Consider the following 10,721-nt stretch of genomic DNA (forward strand, 5'->3'; position numbering starts at 1 on the left):
TCAAATTATGTTTGAAGAAATTAATTCATATAACAATTCAGCCAATCATATATCGGTTGAGAAATGAATTTATGACTCTCATTTTGATAGATCTAAATAAGATATAATCAAATCCTTCAACGACTAATCTGCCGGAAAGGTAGCAACCTCGGACTGGTGGGAGGGTTTGGAGTCTTGCCTCATCGACAGAAGTAATTAGAGACTAGTCAAGCTCTATAGTTCTGAACAAAGGCTCGTGAGTCCATGAAACAAATTTGTGCACTTGTGAGGGAAAATTGTCAAAAAAGTCTTAAACCTATTGCATTTTTGCCAACTCAATCCTAAGCCTTTTAATTTTATCAATTCAGTCCTAAACCTTTTGCATTTGTGCCAATTTAGTCCTAAATTTTTTGTATTTTTGTCAATTCAGTCCCTTCCGGTAATCTTTGACCGGCTGACGTTGGCGTGGACCGACCGGAGCAATTTTTAATGATATTTAATATTTTTTCAATTTTAATTTTTTTTTTCTGTTTTTCCTTGTCCTCCTTTTTCTCTTTCTTTGTACTGTTCACTTCTTCCTCCTCCTTCATTACTGCAGGTGTAATGCATTGATTGCCAAATCCAAGTTATCAGTTTGTAAATAGTTAGACAATGTTGTAGTCGATGCTTGCTCGGTGTAATCTCTTAGAGGTCGAGTCGCAATGAAATGATTTCTCAGGAATCCCCCAATTCCCGAACTCGGTCATGTGCACGAAAGCCGGTTTATTTCTTAGCATATAAACTATTTGATGCAAGAAAGAAGATGGATATGGAGTTCGCCTAAGGCTTGCTCATGGGAGGTTGGCACATCTAATGTCAGCCCTTTTACCCAAAATGCTCTCTGGTAAGAAGACAATCTGAATAGGATCGAAATCAACCTTGCCTCCTTTCGAAGCTATCGATTTCCGAAATCGACCTAATTCCTGAACTACCAGAAGCCCTTTTAACGTGTTTCAACCAATTTTTGAGAAAACAACAATTTCTGACCACTTTGGCTGAGCGCCATGGTTGGGCAAATGAAAGCCCATCTCTAGCTGGGCGCCATGGATGGGCACCTCGCCCAGTGACAGTGGTGCTGGCCTCGGCTAGCGGCGGCCGGGCTCGTGGCCTACGAGGACCTCTAGTCGGTTGCCAATGAGGAAAGAGGAAGAAGATGAACAGTAAAGATGATGAACAATAAAAAGAAAAAGAAAAAAAGAAAAAAGAAACAAATTTTTTTAAAATATTAAAATATTATTAAAAATTGACACGTAAGTTCCGGTCGGTTCACGTCAGCATTGGCAGGTCAAAGATTATCGAAATGAATTGAATTGATAAAAATACAAAAGATTTAGGACTGAATTGACACAAAAAAAAGGTTTAGGACTGAATTAGTACAAATACAAAAAGTTTAAAACTAAATTGATAAAATTAAAAGATTTAAGACTGAATTGATAAAAATATAATAAATTTATGACTTTTTTAACAATTTTCCCGTTCATGCGCGTACATATACAATCAACTGTCGTTGGAGTACCGGCGGGTCCTCAAATTAGCGGTAACGGATGTAGAGGGCCTTGGACTGCACAACACCGGCAAAGAAAAGTACTTGGCTGGTGGCCTAGTTAAGGAACCTACGATACTGACGTCAGTTTTTGTCGTTGGGGCAACATACAAAGTGAGCAGGTCCAAGGCGCTCTGCCTCTATTACCGCCAACTCGAAGACCATCAGTTTCTCAAGTGCAATCCATCGAGTATTTCATATCCGTCTCTTGAAACTACCAAGCCTGCTTACCACCACTCGAGATGCAACTCATGGGCAAAGAGTATACGTTAACCCAAATGGATCGAGATCCTCGGAATTCAACGAAATACCTTTCACCGACGTTCGCCATTTGGTTTTGAAGGCTGGATCATGTGGCGATTCTAGACAAGAATCTCAATGCATCATGAGAAACGTATATGCTTGGTCGGAATTTGATGGATGTCGAAATAGAAAATTCATCTAAAGTACATAAAAATACGGGAATGTAACTTGCGCAAAAGATAAATTGCAAAAAGTAAAAATGTAAAAAATGTTGAGTTCTGTCATTGATTGAAAGGGCTTATAATTCAACAAAAAAAAAAAAAAAGGACTTACAAAGAGTACACTTAGGGTACTTATAACCTCTAAAGACGGCGGCACACATGGAGTTACTAAATTTCAAAGAGCATATAACTTCCTTCCTTTGGTTACTGGAATTTACTTCGCAAGCGGATAAGATATAACAAGCCAATTGTTATCTTTATGTCGGTGGTTATGTTCGCGTAGGTTGTTCGCCGTTGATACCGATGACTTTACGGGAAACTTCAAAACTCTCGTTGATAACTTCACATTGTGTTTCTGTCCATTGTTGACCAAACTCTGCTCTTATCAACTAATTATGATACTTGTCGATAATAACCAATAGTTAGTCATTTTTTAGTCTCAACACAAGGTATTTGATCAAATGTTACCTGGATTTTCGAAATCGAGAGGATCTTGACCCATCGAACCACTAGGTCGGCATCGACAAATAACATGAAACGGAGATTATTCGTAGTCCTAAAATGGTAAACGCATGGCAACACTTGCGTTTCAGAAATTAACTTCTAGCCATAAGTTGATTTTTCTACTTTTGCTTTAGAAGTTGATTTCTAATCGGAAAAAAACGGTTGATAATAGGACAAAATTTATACTTGTGGAACAGAAATTCGTTTTGTAACCGTTGAAAATTTATACTTCTAGAACATTATTAACACAAAATCTTCCGCAAAAAACTATTGTCGGTGACCGAAAAATTTGTAGTTCATTTTTATTTTTCTTAAATTTTTTTAAAAATAATTTTTATTAAAAAATATTATTTAACTTTTAAAAATAAAAAAATTATTTATTTTTTACTCCGGCGGTCGGAGATGGTGACATAGCCGCGGCAGTAGGCGGCGGAGGTCGGCGGGGTTGGTGACGATCGGTAGCTAGCGGCGGCAGCCGAAGGGGGCGGTTGGCGGTAATGGCAGAGGCGTGATTGGGAGAGAGAAGCGTTGAAAATGAAAAGAGATCAAGGTGAGAGAGATATTAATGCTGACAGACTTCTACTTCTGAAAGAAAAGTGACTTTTTTAACTTCTGAAATTGACTCAAAAATAATTTCGGAAGTAGAAATTTACTTCAGAAGTAGAAGGTAACAATGCATAACCAAAATAATTTATGCTTTAAAAGTTGCATTACCAAACATATTTTTGCTCTAGAAGCATTTCTAGAGTAGAAATAAATTTTCAAAAGTGTTACCATGCGCGCCCTAAGCTTCCACGTGCATTGTCCCTTTCAAGTGGCCTCGACTTTTTTGGAATACTGAGGGGATTTTGAAGATAAAGTCAGAGTTCTAGATGATATATATGGTTCACTAAATTCAAATGAAGTTGACGAGCAATCAGAAAGTAGGTTGAGCTGGGACAATATATGCCTCGGAGGTGGTCAAGACGATGGAGCAAGTTTTGGAACTTACAAAAGTTTAGGGTTTCCACAGTACTCTATACATTTCTGGGGGCTATTATGAGTAATGCACACTTTTTTTCTAGAGAATTATTGTAATTAATGAGCTGGGAGGTAGATAAGGAGATGGGATGTCTACCGCAACACCAAGGAAAGATCCGTGGTTGTAATTAGAAATGTTCAAATATATCTGGGGTCGCCTCCCTCTCATTCTGTAGCGTAAAAAAAAAAAAAATCAACAAAAAAATAGTAATAGAGCATTCTCTCCTAAAAAAGGTAACGATAAATTGAAGGAAAAGGTTGGTCTTAGGCTTCCGCATCGGGACACGTGACACACATATATTTTCGGGTAATTTTCAAGACTTTAAAGTTTGGGACAATTTTTCTCATATCAATAAATGTCTGTTAGGTCCTAAGCAAGACCTTAAAAGGCTTAAAGAGAGACAGGGGAAGGAACTCTCCGATATGGTGGAGGGAAGTCCCCGTAAATTCTCTCTGTATTCTCTCTTTCTGTGAAAGAAAAACATTCAGAGGGAACTTAGGAATAGTAGTTGGGGAAGGTAGACCCTAGGTCCGCGTCGGTCGAGGGTTATCCGGTACGCTTATATAATAGCCACCCGCATCGGGAGTCATGCTAGAGGCTTGCTCTAGATCCTCCACTAACAAGAGTTATAACCCTCTAGATAGAAAGGTCAACCTTTATATTTTGGCCTTACCAAATTCCTATTTCAGTTATTTGCTATATAGCCCAGCGATGATAAAATCTAAAGCTCATCAGCCATAACAGCAATAGGATCATAGGAAGTCGACGTGACAATGTCAATTCAGTTCCCAATCTCTAGAAGCAAAAAGCAAATTCCATCAGATATAAAGATAAGACTTTTTCTATTTGGTTAGGATTTAGGTAGGATGATGACGAATCGTTTTGTATGATCCTTCTAGAGGAAGGGATGACAATATCTACATTTTGACAAGCATTAATGAACAGCAATTGAAAGCGATTTACGCGTGAATGACATATATAATCCGTAAATTTTCCATCCCAAACATTGGAGACATTTGGGCAATCCGTACGTGTGGGAACAAAATAGCCATCAGCATCCTTCCAACTTTGTCAATCAGTGTAATCCTGGAGACTTTAACATTCGTGAGTAACTTCTCTACTGCCATAAGCGCTAACATCATTTCAGAAATGTTCAAAGAAGAAAAAAAAAATGATGTGGCTATGTTTGACACGGCAACGTAAATTTCCACTATTTTGTTGGGTAAATAATGTTACTTGCTGCTAATAGGCACGAGGTCATGCCGATAAAAGAGATTGGAGTAATAGGGACGCTAGTATTATATGTGCGAGGTTTAACTCCCGCGCTCTACAAAAGTCAAAGATATAAAAGTTATATATATTGGGACGTCCTCCTTCTTTCTTTTAGAGTTAATTTTCCGCCAACCTTGATTGGAAAAGTGGCAAGTTGCCAATAATGATCACCTCGGCGCTGGCGGGAGTTACTTTACTTATGTACTGTCCCCATTTACTATCTCCACTCTTTTTTTTTTTTTTTGGGTCCAAACTATCTCCACTCATTTGGCCAATGAATCTTAGCAATTGTGTCCATTTCAGTTGACATGGATCGTCGCATGGCGCGAACCCGACGTTTGTGAAAATCAAGACGGGGAGAGAGGTCTTTCAGCCTCCATCATTCACACAAAACTTAATTAAAGCGAAATATAGTCGATGTGGATATATATATATATATATATATATATATATATATATATATATATATATGAACCACTAATTAGAGACATTTCTTTAGCTAGAACATAGGAAAACATGGGCTTTTTTAGGGCCATGACTATTATTTTGTAGTTTGTACGCGTGAGGTCTACAATTTTCCTGTTGTTTTTGTTTTTTTTTTGTGCTTTTCCCTCGTCTCCATAAAAAAAGACAGCAAGAATTTTAAATTTCAAGACATTTAAGATAAAGCTGATGCATTTTAAGGATTAGAAATCTTCTATGGAAAAGAATATGATTTGAGATCTTAGGCTCCGTTTGTAAAGAGGAAAATGAATGATTTAAACAACATTTTACTACAAATGATCACTTGCATAGCTCGAAACAATTAGTCAATGGTAAATGTTTTTGTTATCAATAATAGTTTATATCTAAAAATTTTAAATGAACGACAAAAGTATGTTCCATTCATTTATTTTTGTGAGCGATATAAATAATCATTTTAAAAAATCTTAAAATTATGTTTTGAATTGTTTTTTTTTTACGAAACAAATGGAACCTTTGTCAATTGTTCAGTTCACTTTCGAGGGTGTCTTGGAACAAAGAGGGGTTAGCCGAAACTTTCTATTTTTAGAAAATATTGAAGGGATGTATCGCAAACCGATTCAGAATAATCACACAGATAATAGAATAAAATTAGACGACGCACGGTTTATCCAGGTTAACCCTATAATAAGGTTACGTCTTGTAAAGAGATTTCACTATGATTTAGGTTTACAACCATACAACTCGTTACAAAAATCAACCAAAAAATGAGTAAACATAAATGTCCTAAACGGGCTCAAAACCTAAACTTATCTGAAACCCCTTTAATACATCAACAAATGGGTCAACTTAAACAAAAAGCTCAAAATTGTTGTTGTTTCGGGGGCACTGCCCCCAAACCCTCTCCTACCCACCGACGAGCGGGGTAGCTGTCCACTCACCGGGGAGCGGAACCCCCACCCGCTGACCAAGTAACGGGACACCCGTGTCGGGGGCGCTGCCCCCAAACCCCCGCATTCTCTGCACGGGAATCACATGTCGTCGGATCATACTTCGGTTTCCCTAAGCTCACGTGGGGGTGCCCGATGTGAGAAACAAGGGACTTTGAAGTATTTACCAACACCAACAAGTATGAATTATTGGAGAGATTCATCATATCGCATTTCTTGCTAAACTTTCAATCGTTTAGGATTTTATGAAGTTTTTCACCATTTGAATTTCTTGTCAAATAATGTGCTCCATACACAAGCAGATTGGGTTAATTCCATGTACTTGTTGGAAATTGGCCTCTCAAAAAAGGTCGACATTTCAGAACATTCGGCAATCTCCACATTGGACGGCTCAAAGGATGTAATTAATTAATCACATCGTTTGCCCCCCACGATCTGCACGAACTTTACTTTTCGATATTCCTTAAAAGCTCACTTAAAATCCATGGGAAAATTGTCCAAAAAATAACATAAATCTATTACAAAACGGCCAATTTAGTCCTGTCGCGACCTAAAAAATAGACAAGTTTCCAATTTTAGGTTAATGGATTACGGGATTAATTAATTAGATTAATTAACCTAGTTCGAGCTCTCCCAAGCTCTACCAAATCGCAACTTATGGTTCATGTGATTATCTTGCAAAAGATTTTTCATTTTTGGAGCCGCCACTAATCATTTTTGGTAGGTTGATTAGAAACCTAAATAAAATAGCGGGATAACTATTTTATTTCTGCGAATCGGAGATTAAAGAGTCCGGAGACTTGGTTACGCTAGATTACTCTAACGCCCTTTCGGTACCATTTTCACGAAAAAATGTCTGATTTGGCAATTTTGATGGATTCTGCTTGAGGTTCAAAGGTGTGGTTTTTTTGGTTTTTTCTTCTTATGATTTTTTTTAGTTTTTTGTTTATTTTCAAAATAAAGAAATTACATGAAATTGAGATGAAATAGGTTTAAGATTACTCCCCAATTTGAACTATCGCACCAAACTTTTGCTCCGGGCTTGTCTTGACCATTGAACCGGTTCGGTGACTTGTGAGACCAAGAAGTCTCGTGGTCCTATCTCTCCTTTATGCTTCTTTCTCATCTTTCTATAATTCCACGAGACTCTTCAAATTAAGAAAAGAATAAAATAAGTGCGATTAATTTGAACCAAGCTAGAGAAAGCAAGAGGACTTAGCTTTAGTGGATGAAATTGCTTTGGCAAATTAATCATCGGGACAGATGCAATCTAGGCGTTGATCTTCTCTCCATTTTTGCTTTCATTCTATTCTTGTACCATTGATGTCTCATCGTTGGTATGCAGCTGTTTTTTAACATAAAATGTAGAGAAATCAATGTAGAAAATTTGGACTAATTTGTATCCGAACTTAGAGGAAATTAGGAAATCACTTAGCTTTCTTTTGCTGCGGCGATCTTGAACAAATGGGATGAACTTGTGGCTTGTGTTGGTTGGTGCAAAAATTGGCGATGGTAGCACCGGGCTTCAAAACTCTCATACTCTCAAACTCTCTTCAAATTTTCTCTCTAAAACCAATCTCAAGAGCTCTCTAAATTCTCTATCACCAAAATTCTCCTCCTCAATTCTCAAGAACTCTCCCTCTTTTATAGCCAAATTTCTCCATCATCTTTTCATCATCTTCCCTTCTCCATCTTCTCTTCTTCATCTTCTTTTCACCATCTTCCTTTCTCTATCCTCTCTTCTATATCTCCTCTTCATCATCTTCCCTTCTCTATCTTCCCTTCATCACCTTCCCTTCATCATCTTCCCTTCTTCATCTTCCCTTCATCACCTTCCCTTCATTATCTTCCCTTCTTCATCTTCCCTTCTCCATATCCCCTTCTCTTGGTATTTGCAATACAATCCCCGAGGTTCTAAGTATTTGCAATACAGTCCTTGAGAAAATATTTCTTTCAAGTCCAAATATTCTTGCTACATTTTTCACCCCATGTCAAGTCCGGATGCCCGTTAAATTAAGCTCAAATGTTCTGCCTGTCCAATTATATGCTAATGCAATGTATGCTAACAAATAAATATGTGAGATGATTTTTGTTTAGAACTAAAATTAGTTCTAATTTTTATGCAAAAAAATAGATTAGTCAAAATTTAGGTGTCAACAAGTCCTAAATGATTTAATTGTACCAATTTAGTGTTAAACCTTTTATTTGTGCCAAATTGACAAATCGTCAAGATGTTTATGACTAAAATGGCATAATTAAAAAGTTCATGATTTAATTGAGCGTTGTACAATAAATTTACACAGTTTTTGACAATTATCCCTAAAATGGTTTATTGCTTCACGCACTGTTATACAGTACAAAGGGCAAAAGTACATTACAAGTGCCAAAATTTGTGTACGGCACTCACTTTATCATCAATACTTTCAAAATGATTATTTAAGCGTCAATTTTTAAAAAAAAACGCTCATTTCGGTGCTAACTCCTATTTGAGCTGACGTGACTTGTAGGAAATCCGTCGTGGCCTATTTTTTTATTAATATTTGAGCTGACATGACTCGCTAAAATTAGTACTGAAGTGAGCTTTTTTCAAAAAATTTTACACTTAAGTGATTGTTTTAAAATTTTTGGCACTAAAGTGATCGTTTTTAAAAAAAATTGACATTGAAGTGAGCGTTGTACACAAATATTGGCACTGGTAACGTAATTAAGTCCTTTTTAAGAAATCGGAGGAATATTTTATTCTAGAGGACGAACAATAAAATAACGCGCCGAATCCGGCAAGTCGTATTTGACATTTGGCAACCTTAACCAACGGCGGGAAAAAAAGTTTGACTTTCTAGAACACGAAGACAGCAAAAGAGTAGTTCAACGCAGGATTCTGTCTTCACCTAGCAGCACCATGAAAACTTCAGAAATTCCTAAAAAGGGAGAAAAAGGAAAATAAATAAATAAAAACATAGAAATTAGAAGCTTCTAAATAAGACCGAATATATGTACATGTGTAGCAGTTTCAGGTAGATCAATTGAACCTCGAGCAGCTGAGCTTGGCCTCGCAGGGACTCTCCCAGGACCAATGAAGCTTTCCAGCATTGGAACGCCGCTTCTCTCTCCATTTATACTCGTCCTCCTCCTGTTATTGATGGTGCCGCCTCGTCTCTCTCTTGCCGACGTCGGCACCGGCGCCCACTATAGTCCTCCGTACACGCGTGCGTACAATCTCTATCCCTCTATCACTCTCGCTCTCGCTTGCGAATGAGTTTAATCATCCTTGTGTTTCAGCAACTGCGTGTTTCGGCAACGATCCGGCGCAGTTCCCGTCGAGCAACTTCTTCGCGGCAGCAGGGGAAGGGATATGGGACAACGGAGCATCGTGCGGGAGGCAGTACCTGGTGCGGTGCATCAGCGCCTCGGTCTCCGGGACCTGCGTTCCCGGCAAGACCATCCAAGTCCGAATTGTTGACCGCGCGCTGTCCTCGTCCTCGCGTCCCTCGAGCAGCGGTGCGACCGTCGTCCTATCCACAACGGCGTTCGGCGCGATCACGAAGTTGTCCGCTGCGGCAATCAACGTCGAGTACCAACAGTGCGTTCGTTTTTCCTCACCTAATTTTGTCTGTCTTTTGATACAAACTAAGCACCCTTTTGATGTTTACCTAAACAAGACACGAGTTCAGGGAGAGAAACCTGAATCTCACACGGTTTCAACGTGGATAAGCTCTAACATGGTATGTCTTGTCCTAACTGCACGTTTACACAAAAAGAATGATTTAAAAAATATACTTTTAATATTAATCATTCATATTTTTTTACAACAATAAATGAATAAAAATATTTTTATCGTTCACGAAAATATTTAGACTTAAATTATTATTGATAATAAAGATATTTTTTTATCGAATAATTATTTTAAGTGATAAAAATGATCAGTTTTAAAGAAAATATTTTTTAAAGTATTCGGTCTTCCCCCAAATAAATAGAGTTTGAAAATTTTGACATTGTTGGCTAATTTTGGCTGACTAACCCATATGTATTGCACCACATATCGTCATCACCCGTGAGCGATGACGTAATGACTCAATGGTTTCGTTTTTTATTTGTTTGTTTATTTATTTCAAATAGGAATAGAAGACTGCTTTGATTTTTTCTGTGGAGATACATTTTTAGATGTTGGCACGCTTCACAAAAAAGTGATAACGACGGCAAAATTTTTTTTTTTTACATCTTTCTTGGCAGGGTTTGATGGGGACACACAACATGCACATTTGAGCTGGTTAACGAATTCACCCTCTAATGATTGAGGAATTAATCGGAGAAAATATCACAGCGATCGGTTTAGTCCAAAACCTTTTAATTTTGTCAATTCAGTCCTAAATCTATTGTACGGCAGCCAATTCAGTGCATCGTTAGATAGCACAAGTATTTGATATAGTTGTATTCTAGGATAGCTTGCTTTTTCTCGTTAGAGAAAAATAGCTAATTTTGTTATTAAA

At 37.7% G+C, this 10,721-nt stretch overlaps 1 protein-coding gene across 2 annotated transcripts; it reads left to right on the forward strand.

The window, feature by feature from the left end:
- Positions 1 to 9,280: 9,280 nt before the first annotated feature.
- On the forward strand, positions 9,281 to 10,721 carry LOC115750057 (EG45-like domain containing protein). 2 transcript variants are annotated; one of them, XM_048277685.1, is made up of 3 exons: positions 9,281 to 9,440; positions 9,514 to 9,956; positions 10,465 to 10,721. In XM_048277685.1, the coding sequence occupies exons 1-3, from the start codon at positions 9,308 to 9,310 to the stop codon at positions 10,495 to 10,497; spliced, it is 609 nt and encodes a 202-aa protein (XP_048133642.1). In that variant the 5' UTR covers positions 9,281 to 9,307; the 3' UTR covers positions 10,498 to 10,721. The 2 variants fall into 2 exon arrangements, with proteins under 2 accessions (XP_048133642.1, XP_030543071.1); XM_030687211.2 differs by having other exon boundaries at positions 9,514 to 9,814.

The sequence above is a fragment of the Rhodamnia argentea genome, chromosome 4, assembly GCF_020921035.1.
Source record: "Rhodamnia argentea isolate NSW1041297 chromosome 4, ASM2092103v1, whole genome shotgun sequence".
NCBI lineage: Eukaryota > Viridiplantae > Streptophyta > Magnoliopsida > Myrtales > Myrtaceae > Rhodamnia > Rhodamnia argentea.